The 18579-nt window shown below is 42.2% G+C and overlaps 2 protein-coding genes across 2 annotated transcripts; both read left to right on the plus strand.

The window, feature by feature from the left end:
• Positions 1-94: 94 nt before the first annotated feature.
• On the plus strand, positions 95-8166 carry taf7 (TAF7 RNA polymerase II, TATA box binding protein (TBP)-associated factor). The gene is made up of 12 exons (XM_079168025.1): positions 95-254; positions 1152-1225; positions 1314-1392; positions 1752-1885; positions 2165-2285; positions 2414-2472; positions 2971-3043; positions 3723-3836; positions 4847-5041; positions 6560-6672; positions 7210-7269; positions 7662-8166. Exons 1-12 carry the CDS (start codon positions 236-238, stop codon positions 7704-7706), a joined length of 1086 nt encoding a protein of 361 aa, XP_079024151.1. The 5' UTR covers positions 95-235; the 3' UTR covers positions 7707-8166.
• Positions 8167-9680: 1514 nt separating this feature from the next.
• On the plus strand, positions 9681-17550 carry LOC306702052 (uncharacterized protein; the record flags this gene model as incomplete). The annotated part of the gene is made up of 8 exons (XM_079167545.1): positions 9681-9776; positions 10827-11006; positions 11369-11557; positions 12265-12441; positions 13009-13150; positions 14857-15479; positions 16078-16219; positions 16844-17550. 8 exons carry the CDS (start codon positions 9681-9683, stop codon positions 17548-17550), a joined length of 2256 nt encoding a protein of 751 aa, XP_079023671.1.
• Between the last annotated feature and the right edge of the window lie 1029 nt (positions 17551-18579).

Raw genomic sequence — 18579 nt, forward strand, 5'->3', positions numbered from 1 at the left:
AATTAAAGAAACACCAAAAGACTTTACAGGTGAAGACAGACAGTAGTCAGTGACGTTACAAATTTCCGAGGAGTACCTGAATGTAGCAAGTGTCCACTGTCGGCCATGCCCGTAAGCTTCGTGCGACGCTAGCTGGGCTGTGTTGTGTTGTTAATCACAAACAACATATCTGAGGATTATTATCATCGTTTGAGAATATTTATGCACCTGCACCGTCAAAATTACAAACACAAAGATGACATCTAAACTGAAAGGTACGTTTAAAGCTTGTGCCGTCTAAATAGCCCTACTACTAAGCTAACGATAGCTAGCACTCTTTTGTAAACACTGCCTCTGCTAATGCAGTTTTTAACAAATGAAGTCATTTTAATAAGAAATGACACGGCAAAATGACAAGAATTTTGTTGCTTCAATGTGTGAACAACAGTGTTCACAACTCAAAGTTTTTAACGATAGCGGTTTTATCAATGTCGTCTGTAGAAATATACACAGGTCGCTACAACCCTGCTGACGTTATAACTGGTTATTACCTAATATTTATAATTAATTATCTAAATTCACCCGTCGTTTGCTCTGACATTAAGTTAGTCGTATTGCCACTTCATAAGGTGTAAATCAAGGTAATCTTACTGAACTAGTACTTGATTTAACGTTACACACTGCAAAATACACAGCTAAGTGATTAATACTAAGATATATCAAACTAAATGAGTCTTATTGAAATATTACTAATGTGTGAGATGTCTTAGTGTTGGTTGTACATATAGTGGTTTTAGTTGGACGACTTTGTTATTTACCAGGAATCAAAAGTGAACTAAAAATAAATATGTGATGTTTTTGTATGTTCTTTTATATTATCCCACAATGCAATAGACTGAATGTATACCAAGAGGATGTAAAACAAGAATCATGCATGTAACAATGCAGAATATACATTTATCAAAAATGTAAAACAAGACAACATTTCAAATAAGCTTTCCAGCAGTATTTCTTATGTTATTTCAAAATAATCAAAGAGTTCCCTCATTTTATTACAGAAACCAGATAGACTGAGCTGTATTGTTTGTTTATTTTGTACTCTGTATTTTTATAAATGCATACCAACCATCATGGAAGCTACTTCACCACTTGGTGTGTTTTCCTCCTACCAGGGAAGGTCGGCTCAAAGAATAAGGAGGACGCTCCTTATGAGCTGGAGAGCCAGTTTGTCCTGAGGCTTCCATCGGTGAGAAACATGCTGAAACATTTTCTAAATTCAAATGTGACCGTTTGCTGAAAATGATGTGGATTCATCTTTTTTTTTTCTTATACAGGAGTACGCCTCAACAGTGAGAAGGATTGCCCAGTCGAGCAGTATGAACATTAAAGACAGACTCACCATTGAGTTGCACCGTGAGCTGATTTATTAGTAGTCGTAGTACCGCATCACTGTCAAAACACCAGTTTCATTTGTCTTACCCGATCATCATCTCATGAAAGCTGATAACGTTTTGAAATCTAGTCCAGAACATGTCAAATGTATTTCTACAGTGAAACTAAGATTTTGTCATTCTTTGTAATGTGTAATTATGGATTCACTGATATATTTTCTACGAGTAAATAATCTAAATTCATACTATTAAATTGTTAAAATAATCTCAAACAATGTTTTGCACCTGCATGTGTTCTCTCAGTGTTGAAACGACAATGGTTACTAATGTCTCACACCAACGTGTCATTATAACCAACGATGCTATCCTTCTTATTTGTAGCTGATGGTCGTCATGGCATAGTCAGAGTAGACCGCGTCCCTTTGGCCTGCAAACTGGTGGATCTGCCCTGTATGATCGAGTCTCTAAAAACAGTGGACAAGAAGACGTTTTACAAGACCGCTGATGTTTGCCAGGTAAAACACTACAGTGACATAACATTTAGGACGTATGCCTCATAGGAAACATCCCTTGTTCAAGTATAGGATGACGATTGTGAATTTAAAAAAACAGGTAGAGCAGCACCTACCTGTTAGACACCAGTTGTAAATAAAAAGTACTTTAAAACATTTATATTAACATTAAAACTAAGATTGTGTGAGAGCTTGTCTTGTTTGTTCTAATACTGTAATACAACAACTTTAATTAGCAGAATTCAGAGTCATTTACCATTCATTTCTCCATCCACGGGTCAGATGCTGGTATGTACACTAGATGGAGACCTTTACCCTCCTTTAGAGGAACCAACTGGAACCGACCCCAAGACCAAGAAGAAGGACAAAGACAAAGACAAGAAATTTGTTTGGAACCATGGCAGTAAGTAGACGAAGCTGTCGGTGCTAAAAAAAAAAACGTGGCACGTCAGCAGCGCAGGAGCATCATTTCCCCTCCACAGCTTGATTGAGCCATTTTAACTTAACTAATTCTGTTGTTTTGGTCTCCAGTCACCTGCCCTCTGAAGAATACTCGCAAGAGAAGATTTCGGAAAACTGCGAAAAAGAAGGTTTTGACATTTTCGTTTTGCCATCAGCACTACCCCCCCCCTCCCCTTTTCCCATCCATCTCTTTAGCATCCTGTCTGATGATCCATCTCCTTCCTAGGCTCTCTTCCAACAAGACATTTACATTTCATAAAACTGGAACTGTGGTGAAAGTGAAAACTAAGATTTACATATAAATAAAACCTTTCCGTCTTAGTTTGCCCCAAAGGCATTTTGAAAAAGCAATTTCACTATAGCTTTGATCAAAGTGAAAGCGAGTGTGGTTGAGCACTACACTTCTACGTTGTCTTCTGAATAAATCTTCCTGAAGGTGCACAGCCGAGCCATATTGATTTGGCCCCTTCTGTTTTTAATCGCTAATGTGCTTCCTGGCATGCCGCCAGCTGCTGTGTGTCTGTCTGTGTGTGTGTGAGAGTGTGAGAGAGAGAGACACACACAGGAAGAGAGCGAGAGATATTCTGCTAACATTACTTGTAACCTAATCTCTTTCTCTCTCGCAGTACATTGAATCTCCTGATGTGGAAAAGGAGGTGAAGAGATTGCTGAGCACAGACGCTGACGCTGTCGGTGTCCGTATCTTTTTCAGACACCTCACAATATTTTGCACGTCCATTTTGCAAAGCCAAAAAAGAGAACCTAACAGTAGTGTAGCCAAGCAAAACAGCACTGGTGTTTATTCTCATATAACGGCAGGAAACAGCAATATAGAATCAGATGGAGATTTTTGACTTTAGCTTTTCACACACCGAAGGTGGTTTTTACTGTTTTGTTGTTTTCGGACAAACAGAACCTCGCGCCCATCTAACGTCCAAAATAGGTTGATCTAAGGTCCTGACTCCTGTCTGGCTCACCTGACTTGACTCTGTCTTAATGCCTTTGTGAGAGATGCACTTTGCGAGGAGGCTATTAGCGCTCTAATGAAACTCTAAACTTTCCTGACAGAATAAGAGCACAGCGGGGCCGCTTTGAGTGCCCGCTTGCTGTGTGTTAATTGAGATGGACTGTTCATTATCATTCCTTAGTTGCTCACAGTGAAGCGGGATGCTAATGATAGTTTTAGCGTTTGCATGCAGCAGCAGACATACACACACGACACACTAATTAATGTTGCAATTGAGGCAGCTCCTGTGGAACGTCATTTGGTTTTTACCCTTCAAGTCTACTTCAAAGAAGAGTTTTGAAAGACCACGAGTCTTTGAATGTAGGACTTCTGAAAGTGGAGGGGGTGTTGACCTTAACGCACGGTGATCAGGGTGGGAAATCATAGCGGAAGATGAGTCCAAGGAAGCAGATCAGCACGGCTCTCTGGCCAACCTGGACTCTTCGCCCGGCACCTCGGGACACAAGATGGGTCATGGGTCCTCTGGTAAGGGAAACATGTTATTCATAAGTTAATCATAGCGAGTGAGCTATCGTGGTGTCAGAGTGCAGGCCGATTCCTCCACTCAGTTAAAGCTGTAAAAGGGCTGCACATTGCTACCAAGACCCCCGTGCCTACAGAAACACAAAGTAATAAAGCCTGGTGGATACGCTATTTTTGAGGCATATACAGATATAAATGATCAATAGTTTAAAGATTTGATAAGATAGATCTTCTTATATACATTATTTAACATAAACATGTTTGATGAGGCTCCCTTAGAGCATCGTCCTATTAGTTGGTCAAGCTCTACAAAGCAAGGTCGGTTTCGATAAACTAGTCTGTCTGTTTTCGTTCCGGTTGAAGAATGTGCAGCTACTTTGAAATGGCCCAGATTGACTTGCTATAGACTTGTACAATGATTTCTTTGGTACTCTCCTCACCTTGCCAGCAACGGTTTCCTTCTTCCTTTTCAACATGCACACCACCCGCGTCACAGTCGATGGACTCTGCCCCAGTGGTCTGAAATGGAAATAGAGCGAACCCAAGCATCAGTTACTCTTTGGCTTCAAGATTATTTCCCCCCCCTGGATTCACCAGAAGACCACGTTAGCTCCAAGGAGCATAATAATTGCTTACACTCATAGGTCCTTTAGTGAGGGCTGTGCATGAGTTGCACAACTAATATTTCTTTACAAAAAAGTAGTAGCACAGTATTGTATCGCTACTTCAAGAACAGAATTTGAAAACCACTGATTGACATCTTGCTATAGGAAACAAACTACAGTTGGTTCATGCTGTGGTGACTTCTACTGAAGCGCCTTGTTATTTGCCATGTCAGAGAGTCTGTTCACATTAATCGTACCTGGTTTATTGCCATATGAGACAATATCCCTAACTTCTGTTTTTCACTAGACTGTAGTCTGTGTGACCTAGATCGAATCCCAGCAAGTGTTCCAGCTATTTCCATCTTTGTGTCCACGTTAATAACACTAATGTGCATTCCGCATGGCCAGCCCAGCGCGACGAACTGAGGGAGATCTTCAACGACATCAGCAGCTCCAGCGAGGATGAGGAGGACGAAGGGGACCGGCACGAGGACGAGGACCTGAATATCATGGACACGGAGGATGATCTGGTCCGACAGCTCCAAGAGAAGCTCAACGAGTCCGATTCTGCACAGCATGAAAGTGATAGAAACAACCAGATAGGTGAGCGGATAACATGGTTCCTGCACAGAGCTGGACAATTATTTCAAATGTGTTTGAAAATGGACAGGTGTTGATTTAGGTATGAAAAAAATGTATCTTTTTATAATTATGGATTATGACACGTAGTCACTCATCAAGGAAAACTTCCAAAGATTTGCTGGTTCAAGCTTCTCAAAGTTCTCTCTTTTATATCATTTTAAATTGAATCATTTTGTGTTTTGAACTGGATATTGTAAACTAAGCACAAGTGGATACTATATGACCTATGGATGTTTTACCATATTGTGGGAAGTGCATGTTATTCTGGAAAGTGTGTGTGTGTGTGTGTGTGTGTGTGTGTGTGTGTGTGTGTGTGTGTGTGTGTGTGTGTGTGTGTGTGTGTGTGTGTGTGTGTGTGTGTGTGTGTGTGTGTGTGTGTGTGTGTGTGTGTGTGTGTGTACCTAGGTGGAGGAAGTAAGTGCAGCACTAGAATTAAGCAATCTTTCATGCTTGCTTACTTGCATTTGAATGCTGATTTGTTCGGCCAACTTTCGGTCTTTAATGTTTTTCAGTCATGGCCGAGAATTTGCTTTGCTGATTTCAGAACGGACTTGTTTGCTGGTAATAGTCCAACGTGAAATTAAATCAAACCGCCTCAGATACTTGTCAAAGCAGAGATAAAGAAAAATAACCGTAGCCAGGTGTTAGGACTTGATCGCAGCTGAGTTTTCTAGGTCAGACGACACACACACACACACACACTCACACACTCACACACTCACAAGTAGCCGTACTTTCACTTCAATGCACGTGCTGCTCGCTTGCCCACAGAGATGCAAACACCCACAGCTCTCCTCAACTAACCAGTCTGACAGATATTGTGGCTCAGCGTGCAGCTCAGACAGCTGTCCAGCCTGACAGCTCAATGCTTCCTTATCTACATACATGGAGCGGTCGGTCAGCGACGCTGCCGGTCAGCTCCACTGTAGCAGCCCAGCAGAGCCTTTCATGATGTTCTGTCATCCCTGCAAAGTTGTGATAAATGGGACTGCAGGGACTCCTCCCTGATGGATTTTGCGTATTCGACGGCCTGTATCAGAGGATTGAAAGTCAGTTGGAGGAAGCACAGGATAGACACAATTAGCTTGGAAGATAGTTGATGGTACGTGGGGCCACAGGTTGTTGTTGTGAGGCACTATCACTTTGGCTGGATTTAATGAGAACCCTCTGGAGCCCGGAGCAGACTGATTTAGTTGTGTCTTTTAGTGCTTCGGCCTGCTGGCTCACATCTTTTTAAATGGATTTGTTGTTCCCATTAACCGCAATTTGTCAACTGAATTGGAGGCATCCTTGTGGTTCAACAAGCTACGGTGTATGATCTTATCTTCATTGCTTTGTCAGTGTAGGGTTGCTCTGAAATGATGACACATCATCTCGCTCCAGCTTTTCCTGTCTCCTCTTCTCTGCACAAGGAAGCATAAGCAACGCATTTTCTGAGTGACAGTAGAAACGTGTTAACCTCCCGCTGTGTCCCCGCAGTTATGGAGTACCAGTTGCAGATCAATAGCGTCAAAACCAAGCTTCAGGACACCCGTGCCCGAAAGAAACAGCAGGAGGAGCTCATCATGAAGGTGGAAAACCAGGCCCTCAAAGTAAGCAATGAACACACTCTCACGCACTGTTCACTTATTCAGAAACTAGGTCTGCGTGTACAGAAACATATAAAAGAACATGCGGATGAGCTTGGAGGCAGAAGTCTTCATGCAGCAGAAGTTCTCTCAACAGTGATGTGAAAACAGCGTATTTATTTGATTTAGTTTTTTTTAAAGCCTTCTCCCGTCGGCCCTCTACTATATAAGCATTCTATGTGGAAAATTAATTGTTCTGCCTCTTTGGCGGAGACTTTACAATGAGTGAAACGCGAGCAGACGCGGCCCTTTTTACGTTGCCATTTAGAGCTCTCATTGCGCCGTGTTTTGGGACCGTCAAAGCCCGATCTCCGGTCGTTATTATCACAGTTCCAGGGAAAAGGTCAGCTGTCTCTGACTGGCATTCCAAGTGGCCTTTCTGTCAGAGTGGAGATGGTGACATAAGCAGTCCAGGCCGACACATTTAAAGCCATCACAATTTAACGAGGCTCAGTGTGTCGACTCGGAACAAATCTTGTTTGTCTCTCTCTCTTCTCGCAGAACCGCTTCCAAGCTTTGTTGGATGAGATCATTCAGCAGGAGGAGCGGGAGATGGAGCAGGTGAGAACCCTTTTCCTAAAAAGCCAAGGACCAGACGCCTCGCTGTCAGCTCTCTACAGCTTTCAGCACTTTACACAAATTTATCTTGTATGAATGTCAAATACCATGTTAGCAGATGGCATTGTGCTTGCTGTCCTTTTTTAGAGCCAACAATTTTCATGCCTGATGGCAAATTCAATCACGCAAAATTGAATTTGTCAGTAGCTACCAGCGGAGTCCTTTTTGCAGCTATGGCATAGTGGCCGCCCACTGTCTTGCATTGTTGTTTGTATTGATAAATGAAGGCAGCAAATGGATGTGAAAAGACATGTTAATCATCATCCACTTACCCTCCAATTACACCCCGGGGCTGTCGGGCATCAATCACCACTTCTATTTCCTGCTCCCAACAGCTGGCCTCCCTGCAGGAGCAGCTGGACTCACTGATAGAGAAGTGACCACCAGGGGGCAGCGTCATGTCATCTTCAGCCTCACGTACACACTCATGAAGAGGAGGAGGAGAAGAAGAGCCTTTGTCGAGGGAGGAGAGTGTTTATTAGCTGAGTTGCTGTGTCATTTCTTTCAGTTTATCGTCGTCTCCATACAATAGGCATACAGCATACTGATTTATGTATTAAAAGTCAATCTTTTTTTTTATTAAGTTGGCAAACTCTGTTGTTTATTACTGTATGATCAAAGTATTTGATGGCTTCAACTTTGAATACTTAAGCTTGTCATGTTAAAGTAAATGTAGTCTTGATTAACTCAGTTTTTGTTTTTCACGACCTGCATGAAAGGAGCAGCAGTGATACACAAGTGTCAAAGAATTGGAAACTGTCATTATTTTTGCATTTGGCACAGATTTACATGTGGGCTGATTGATGTTGGTCATAATAAATGTCTTTTTCTGTAGGTGGATGAAGAAGTCACAGTGTCTAACGTAATGTTACGTATTTCCACGTGAAATGAAATATATCGACGCTATTTTATTTGCTGTGGGGATATATATATGAAACATGATTGGTTGATTGATACGGCGCTGCTGAGGACCGTTAGCCTCCACACAGGCCTCTCTCACCTGCCTTGTTAGACCAGAAGGAGGGTAAGGGTTAAATTAATAAATTATAAGCAGGAACATGCATCATCACAAAGCTGAACATGTTACAAACATATGGCGGTCGTATAGAATATGATGCATTACAGTATATAAAGGTTTTAATTCTTGCAACCTTAAACATCTACATCAATAAAATGCAACATACACAGAGCAGCAGTAATAATAATCCAAAAACATAAATAATAGTAAAACACTGACAGTTTACTGACTACTTTTACTATACTTTTAGTGCATTTTGCTCACAATACTTTTACTTAACTAAGGTTTTAAATGCAATACTTTTACCTGTAGTGGAGTATTTTCACAGTGTGGTATTATTACTTTTACTTCAGCAAAGGGTACTTCTTTCACATCATCACAAGCATGATAAGCACGGTTAAAGACTTGTGTGATTTTAAGGCTCCATAGCTTCAACTAAATTGTCTTAACAAGCTCAGGCAGCATGTTTTACCTTTTAACCAATCAGCAGACACGGCTGACTACAGTCATACTTGGCCCTAATTAAGAATACCAAAATGGAACTATAGAGCTGCCTAACTTTGGCAAATCAAACACTTTTTGAAAATAGTTTTTTTGTATTGATATGAATAACATGAGGTTATTACATACAGGGCTGCCTGTTCAATTTAGAGCTGAGATGATTAGTCGATTCATTGACCGACAGAACACTAATCGGGAACTATTTTGATAATCTATTAATTGCTTTTGTCATTTTTCAAGCAAAAATGTACTGTTTCCAGAGTCTCAAATGTGAGGATTTGCTGCTTTTCTTTGTCTTATGTGACCAGAAATGGACTGAACATGTGATGGTATTATCCGACATTTTAGAGAGGCATCTATGAATCGAGACAGTAATAGGTATATTCATCAATAATTAAAATAATTGTTAGTCCCAGTCCTAGCTCAAATGTAGTACTGTTGCTTCCTGTCCACTCTCCTGAGTAATGTAAAGGACTCGACAGCTGCGGCACTAAACCATCAGATTACCTTCCAGAATGATCTTAACTTGTTTGAGAGTGATCTCGGCCTTTCTTGTTGGCCCGGTGGTCATCTCTGCCTCTCCTCCTCCTTTCTGCAGAGATTGCCCACCAATCGCAGGGGCAGGCAAGAGATTAGCTCCTCAGATTAAAGTGTCCACCTCCAAACCCTGTCTAATCCTGCCATCTGTCAGAGAGCAGCTAACCAGCCAAGACTCTCTCTCTCTCTCTCGCCACAAGGCTAATTAGAAAGCCAGGAGAACACAGACCCCGAGAGGAAAAAACAAATCTCCAAAACACACACTTTTCTGACGGTTACTGCTCCAGGCAGAGAGACAATGGAGGAGACGTACCTTCTCAACCATCACGGAGTCAGGAAGAAGATTCTGGCAGGAGGCACAGGACCGCTGCCACACTTTGCACTTGGGACAAAGGTATCAAGTCACAGTTCATCTGATAACCTGAACAATGCTAGAGTCAAACTCAGCATGATGGAAAATGAGTCCTTGCATAATTGCCGTTGTGATGTATTAATATTCTTAGTCTATTTTTAGCCATATGTTGCATTGCCCACTTCAATTAGATTCTGTTGAATTATTCATAGAGTGAGGGAATGTATTCTGTATCTGGCTCTTACACACAGAGCAAACATTTGGTCAACCAAATTGCAACATGTTTTTGGCACTGTGTCCGAGTTTCTGTTCATCCGCTGGTCGCCGACTTTTTTTCCCTTCAGATCCAGCCATATGGCACCGAGCCTGGACACTGTGACAAACACTTTCCTTGACAATGCCAGCATGAATTTACCTGTGTGTGTATTACAGTGTGTGTGTGTGTGTGTGTTCCCTCCTTGGTGAGGTGATTCCCAGTTGCTCACACAGTTATGCCATTATACACAATCTGTCAAGCTATAAATAGAAGGTTGCATGAAGCCAGCCTCATTTTACAGACTGTTGCTGAAGGCTTTGTACGTCTTTCACATGCACACAAACAGATGGAACACATAATGAAAACCAGCATGTATGTATCACATAAGAAGTGACTGACGTATATGACAGCATTCAGTCAAATACAGTTTTCTGAAAATACTGAAAATAATCAAGGTTTAAAAAACATTATTGAAATTGTCAACAGCGGCACATCGTCAAAGTTGATTGCCAACGTTTTTCTCTTATCTATTGTATTTTGTTGTATCAGATGTACAAAACAAGGTCAAAAAGGAGCAATGAAAACATGCATATGTAACATACATGCATACATAGATTATTCATGGAATGAAAAACAATCCCCAGAGGATTCTTCAATACTAAAACTTGATTTGTTTCAAAGGACAAAGTAACATCCTAAGTATTTATGGACAAACCGTTGACCACTTTTAGATTTTCTATGTATTTTATTTCAGTATATTTTGTTGACGAATGGTTTAAATCATTAATTTCTACTCTAAAACTCTTCCTGTCCTCTGCTCCCACTTTCCATCCAAGCTGGTTTTCCATTTCCAGACGCTGCTGGACAACTTTGAACGAACGGTCATTGATGACAGTCGACTGGCTGGCAGGCCGGCTGAGATCTTTTTCGGAAAGATGTTTAAGATGGAAGTCTGGGAGACCCTGCTGGCGTCCATGAGGGTCGGAGAGGTGGCTGAGTTCTGGTGTGATGCCATTGTGAGTTGAATTACAGACTTTACACACACACACACACACACAGAGAGAGATATTAGGCCCCAGAAGAGGTCCTAATGAGTGTTCATGAGCGAGGAAGGGAAGCTTTTACTCTTCATTATGATTCACGCAAATCACCCTTCTGAAGCCTCCTACGTAGACACAACAGAGCAATCTGTGCAAAGTCTAGTGTTTTTCCTTCTGGAGAACATTTTTATTTGCAAGTTAAATTGTAGCCATTTCTTGTGATTTCCTTCTCGGACTGATTGGCGCTGGCTGGCAGCACCAGGGGGTTAGCATGATTAAGTGCTTCTATGTCTTGTTGCAGAACCATTTATGTTTTTGTTGATGAGTTAATTTTGCAGCACACAGGCTTGTACCCCATCGTGTCCAAGGGAATGAGGCTAATCGCTCAAGGGAAAGACCCACTGGAGGGCCAGAGACACATGTGCGGCATGGGAAACATGTTCCACTATCACTCCACTGGTTTCCCAGAGCTGGATGAGCTAATGAGAACTCCTCAATCACTTATATTCATCATGGAGCTGTTGCAGGTAAGCACCAGTGGCAACACACTGTATGTCGCACTGGATAGCAAAAAAAAGAGATGACAGTGTAAAGAACAATCAGCTGTCTTCTAGATTTGATCTTTTCTCAGATGTTAGCATCTGTAAAGATAAGCACATTGTAAAAAATAAATTGCATGCCTATTCAGCGCATCCTTTTCTGTAATTGAGGCACTCCAACAAACCTTTTGGGGAATTCACTGACTTAAATGACTTAAGTCAAGTTTCGCTCTACCAAATATATTCAGCTTTTCAATGATATTTCATGCTTGAAACTCATCAGGGAGTCCAGTAGCAGCAGTAAAACATCATATCTGTTTCAGATAGTTTCACATTGTTTTTCGGTCAAGTTGACAACTCTTCAGTGGTGGACGATGTACTCCACCTGTGCCATGTCTAGAACAGTAATACCACAACGTAAAAATACTCAACTGAGCAGGTCTAATCAGCCACAAAACTGAAAACACCTGTGTGGTTGTGCAGGCCTTTAATCTTTAAATATATCATGTTCTATCATATGTTTTGAACGTAAAAACAATTTAAATACCTTAAATTGAAATAAAGAAAAAGGTCTTTCTTTCCACCACAGCTGTTCTCTGTACCTGTTCCTTCACTTGTGCTTCCATCAGTGGAGTTTTTCTCCTGTTGACTGTTTATGTTCCATTGTGCTCTCCTCCTGCCCCTGCGGCTTCCAGGTGGGAGACCCCATGTCCTACCAAAGAGAGTCATGGATGATGGAAAAGGATGAGAAGCTGCAGACAGTGCCAATCCTCCACATGCAGGGCAATGTGTTGGTCAAGCAGATGAAATACAGAGAGGCTGCCAGCAAGTACAAAGAGGCCGTCCTGCTGCTGAAAACAGTCCAGTCCAGAGTGAGTGAAGGCTTAAGGAAGAAAGATTGGACGGAGGGAGAAAAACGAGTGATGTTCAGGCTTGTTAGTGAGGTTTCCTCAGGATTTGGGGTTTTTGGGACATGCAACTCCAGTGGGAGATTCCTGTTTTCTTGTTTTTCTCTGCTTCACTGTGTCCCTGATTACAGGCAGTAGGCTTGAGGGCTGGCAAAGGAAAGAGGAAAGAAGAGCAGTGGATCACTATCTTAGATGAGAGGAGGATGGACGAATAATGGAGGGAGAGTTATGTATGAGATAATTTGATAAGAGTGTTGAGGATTCTTTTGTGTGTGAGAATGATTTTTGGCAATTTAAGACATATTTACAAGTGTGATGGTGGAGGCTTTCAGATAGTTGGCCTGTGTGCAAACAGCTAGTAAAGCTCTGTTCAGCAGAGATGATGCTTTGGGTATCCTTCATGGTCCCAAAGTCATGTCATGTTTGAGTCTGTGTAAAAATATTCAACAGAATTCAAATAAATTATTAAAATATGTGTAAAAGACGCCAACAAACACAACTGATTATGTTCTTGTTCCTCCCTCTGTGTAGGAGATGCCGGGTGATATAGACTACATTAATTTGGGTCGAATGATCATCCCCCTGGAGTTGAACTACTGCCAGTGTATGTTGGAGCTGCAGGAGTATTATGAAGTTATAGAGCATACCACCGAACTGCTGGAGAAACACAAAGGTAAAAGAAGCCTGGTTAATAAAATCTGCCAGATTTAATTGTTCCCATTTATTCTGATTTCTAATTATTCCTTGTTTTTGGCACGGAAACATCTTTAATTTACCATTTCCAGGGAGAGTTGAGTGGCTCTGTCCAATCCATAACTTGTTGCTTTTACGGATTAAATAAACAAGAGATAACGTGTTAATTAGTGAGCTTTAAAGGTGTTGGTAGACAGATCTTTGGTGTCTTTGGACAGAGCCAAAATGTCAAAGCATTCTTTGCCAACATGTACATGAAAAGCTGCTCAGTAATGAGTAAAATAAGGGCCTGTACAGAGTTACAATCCCTGGATATGAACAAAGAGACAAACAAAAAGCTGATATAGGGTCTGATGCCTGTGCTCTATTGCATCGGTGGTTGCATGTTGCAGCTGTGTATTCTTTGAGAGCGTATAGGAGGGCTGTAGCTGACATTACAAAGGGCTTTATAGTTGGAGCAGCCCTCTGCATTGTTCTGTCATACCCATGGCTATATAATCCTAGAGGAGCACACATGCTGGCACAGTCTCCACTTCAAAGCCTTATGAATTATGCCCCTCACCCAGAGACAGAATCCACTGAGGCAGCCTTTATTTTATACTCTCTGTCCCTCAGCCCGGATTCCCAGTTTTATATTCGTCCTTGTGTGTGTGTGTGTGTGTGTGTGTGTGTGTGGCAGGAAGAGGTGTACAGTCGTGAATGTGTGTGACGATATGATGTCTGTGCTTGAGCTTGTGTGGCCGGAGGAGAAAGGGTGTAAACTTGTTTAAGAGTGAAGGGGTGTTGTGGAAATGATGGCCGGGAGTTTCTGAGCTCCACTGGCCCAGTAAGAGCTATCGACACAAACACAAAGCAGCTGCCCTCTTCATTGAGCTTTTAAGAATGATCCATCCCATACATCACTCCACCTTTCCCTTCTTCTCCTTGTCTCCTTTTTCGGTGTCTTTATTTCCCTTTTCTAATCCTTTTCTAGCTCTACCCGCTAGTGTAGTTGTTCCTCCTGTCATCAAACTCATGTTGTCTGTATCAGTTAAAGTCAGCCATTCTACTGCTGTTTTATCCCTTCAGCCCAGTTGTTCTTTAGAAAAGAGCCCAATGGTGGCTCACTGCAGTGTCTCGTCTTCTGCCAGAGGCAACAATGAAATCTGTTTAAATGTTGGCTGAATGACGATTTCGCGTAGAGGGAAATTAAATGCAGAGGAAGAGAGAGAAACTGAGCCATCAGTGGATATCGAACCACGCACATGAGCCTATTCTGTTTTCTGCTGAAACAGAACTCACAGCGTGGATGTGTGAGAATGTGTAGCCACGTGTTTTAAAGGAATAGTATGACACTTTGGGAAATGTGCTTATTCACTGTATTTTTACTTCATATTTAAGACCCATCTAAAGCGAATAAACGTCATGTCAAACTTTTAGTTTTAGCCAAAGTGGGGAAATAAGATGCAGTGTGTGTGTGTGCACTTTTTGTTTATTTTTTTGTTTTGCCAACTCGGGGCTTGTGAGAAATACACAAACTGATGGTACACACCTCCACACTGTCCTAAATGTAGACAAATCGCCACCTGAGCTTCAGCAGACAGAGCAGGTTTATTATTCAATATCTCAAGGTTAGGACATTCAAATGTTTTTTACCAATACTTTTCTCATATCTGTCTGCATTTGTGTTGATTTTCTGTTTCTCAGACTGTATGAAGGGCTACTACAAGAGAGCCAAGGCCCACGCTGCCGTGTGGAATGAAAAGGAAGCCCGGAGGGACTTCAACATGGTGGCCCACCTCGACATCACTCTGGCCTCTCTTATCAATCGAGAGCTGAAGGCCCTGTCAGAGAGCATGAAGGAGAAGTACTGGGAGGAGAAGGAGACATACTGGAACAAGCTGGAGAAAAAGGAGAACAAAAATGAAGACGAGGAGCGACGTGATGAAGATGAAGAAGAAGAAGACGAGGGAGACAAAGAAAAACAAGAGGACAGTGAAAGTGTGACCACAGAGAGGAAAGATGAAGCGGAGGAAGAAAAAGGTAAAGCAGAGTCTCCGTCCATTCTTTGTGCTGAAGGCCATAAAGAGGAACTCGGGGGAAATAAGATTAAATTAACTGAAGGAAGAGATGACGAAGAGGAAGCGAGCTCTTCTGAGATCAATTCAAATGATGCCACTAAAAAAGAGGAGAAGGACTGGCAGCAGATGTTACGACTGGTCATGTTGCTGCAGAACGAAGGAAACTTCCTCATTAAAGAAAATCAATTTAAAGAGGCTTCTGGAAAGTTCAAGGAGGCCATAGAATATGTGGACGTCCTTCGGAATATGGTGAGTGTGACTGATTACATAGTGAAGTTGTGTAAAAGCATGAACACAAGTAATTTCTTTTCAATGATCATCCAGGTGGACGTCAGGATTGACGTTAGCAGTCCACTCTATTCAGCGTGATGAAAGGATTGCATGTGACAGAAAGTAGTCCTACAAAAGGATTGAGGCTCTGAAAGTATAATCATCTGTCATCGTTTCCTTTCTTTTCTTTTTCCTTTTACTGAAAAACAGCTGTGGCATTGTATCTAGCGAAGGGAAGAGCAGAGAAAAGAGCGCTAAATATAACAGCACAGAGATATCACCGTGACAGCGCTCGCCTGTGCTTCTTTTCTCCCTCACTTCTGCCACGCCTCGCTGTCGAACTCCCTCACGCCTTTTACACACAACAAACTCCCTCCTCTCGTCAACCCACCCTCCTCCATCCTCATTTCACCTAATCTTACAATCCACCACACTTCGTTGTCCCGTTCCTGCTGTCACATTCTTTCATTCTTGTTTCATCTTTTGAACATTTCCTCTGCCATCTATCACCTCCTCCTCCTCCTCCTCCTCACCCAATCGACTCCCACCCACCATGTCCTCTCTTTGTGCTCATCAGGTGGATCAACAGGGCGAGGACTGGGAGTCGCTAGAGAGAGTGTGTCTTCCGCTGACTCTCAACCTCAGCCAGTGTATGCTGGAGCTCAAACAATACCAGCAAGTAGTGGAGCTCAACAACAAGCTGCTGAAGAAACATAAAGGTAATACATGTTAGTGTGAGGTTGAGAGTTTGAAGCAGGGGAGGAAACACAAAGATGTATTTTGATAAAGAAATAGGTGCATGACTATGTATAAACATGCTCTGTTTTCATTTTTTTTTCTTACACACCTTCATTTTTGAGTTTAAAAATATCAAGATCTGTTTCCAGTACAAATGACTGGCCCTCAGCACACGCCTGCCTTCACGCTGCAGCAATCCTTGATCTCTCTGTTTACCAGGAAAAGAAGAAACCAAACATTCACAACCACATTGCTGAGCCTCTCTTTCGTTCCCCCGGCACCCACCCATGGACATCACAGTCAAAAATGAATTCATTGTTTGCTTTGTTTCTGCTACGACTGAATTATTTATAGTTGAGGCTGATGTGAAATGGTTGTTCTTATGCTTTCCTTTTCCCTTCATTTACTTTTCTCCAACTTTTGCCTTCTACTTTGTCTGCCTCCTGTCTCACTAGTGTTCAGTGCAGTTACTTCATCCTCCCGTCGTTTACTTTACCCTCTGACTCCTGATCTTACAGCTGTGTTTCTTCTCCTGTTATCTTCACGGGGTCTTCACATGTAAATATTTCAAGCCATTCATAGGCCTATATTTTCTTCTCCCATAGGTAACTTTAAGGCGGTGTATCAACGGGCAAAAGCACATGCTGCTTTGTGCAACAAGGATGAAGCTCGGAGGGACTTTGATATGGTGGAGAAATTGGATCCAATGTTCAAACCCTTTGTCCGCCAGGAACTGAAAAAGCTGGGTGAGAGGGTACGCATTATGCACATCCGCCAGAACAAGACTTACCAGGAGACAACACAGGAGAAGTGGGGGCCTGGTAGGAGCAAGGCAAAAAGTGCAGCAAGAAAGAAAAAAGCCAAATGTGCACAGAAAGCCACTGAAGTAGAAAAGAAGACGGAAGACAGTAAGATAGAAGACAAGGAAAGCTCAGAAAAACCCACCCCTGCTGAGACCGAGGGAGTGGATGACGCAGACACAGAGAAAGATCCAGATGTGAAAGCTGAGCAGAGTAATAAAGAGCTAGTGAGTGGGAGAGCGAGTGGAGAGGGGTTAGATAATGAAAATATAGAGAGTGTCGTGGTTCATGAGGACGGGCAGGGTGTACCAGATAATCGAGCAGCAGATAAAGATAGCGATCCCGCGCCCACCAGCACAGGCAAAGATAATGTCGAGAGCAAGGTATCAGCGCAGGATCAGGTCAGAAAGAAGGTCAAATGCCCATCAGGTGCTGCACTGGGACCAGGCACAAGTCAAGGGAACAAAGCCACCTGTGATAAGACAGGAAATGGTGGCACTCAATCAGAATAGACCAATGGGTGGAATGTGTCTCGTGCAGAGCCAAAGGACCACAGGGGAAGATGAATAGACCTTAAACTAACGGCAATATGGATGCAGAAAGTGGGACAGCAGGATAGACAAGTGATAAACAGCTAAGCCTCAAGTCTCAACAGGAAATATTGATTCTGCCACATACAAATCCAAATATAAACACAAGGAGGAAAAATTAATCCAAACAGACTGCGTTTGGCAGTTAAGTTTCATTGTTCAGTTCTCAGAGGGATAACTGCAGGCACATGAGAAAGCACACTCAGACAAGGAGTTTGTCAAATACAAAGTTTTTATTTCTGTACACAAAGAGTAAAAAGCAGCCAGTAACCCACTTGTTATTACAGTAAAAAGCCTTTCTTCAGAAAACTTTTTATACAGATTAAAAACTCCAGAGAAAAGACAGCAAGAAGTGTTTGAGCGCTGGACATCGACATAAAATCAAAACCATTAAACAATAAACATTTGAATGATTAATGAGGTATATTAATGGTGATCTTAACAAAAAAAAATAAAAACTCAGTTCACCAGTGTGAGTGTATGAGTGTGTGTATACATGTATTAGTGTTGTCAACACATTGTTTGAGGTTAGATGATTCGTCGTCATGTGAGAGGGGACACATAAGCTTAGGTGCAATGATAGCATACATGTTGTAAAACAAAGGCAGGGGAGTAATGACCGTCAGCGTGTTGGCTACATGCAGTAACAGAAGTCTGGAGAGAGAGAGACAGCAGTGTCCCCCCGGGGTGACTCTTGCCTCTTCAATCACACAGCTTCAGTCACGCCACAGGGTGCAGGGTCTGTTTCAACGGTTGCGGGGAATATAGGAAGCCACTTCCAGTATAGAAATTAGTGCACGGATCGGATGATCACGCAGTGAAAGAGAGATGACTCTACTGCAGCTGGAGGACCATCAAAGTCACTGGTGTCAAAGAGCAGCAGAGTGAAAACGTGGGGACAAACTGTTTGTGTCACATAACCACCTGGTGTATTTATCTCAACCTGCCTCG

Source organism: Pholis gunnellus, assembly GCF_910591455.1.
Source record: "Pholis gunnellus genome assembly, chromosome: 10".
Lineage (NCBI taxonomy): Eukaryota > Metazoa > Chordata > Actinopteri > Perciformes > Pholidae > Pholis > Pholis gunnellus.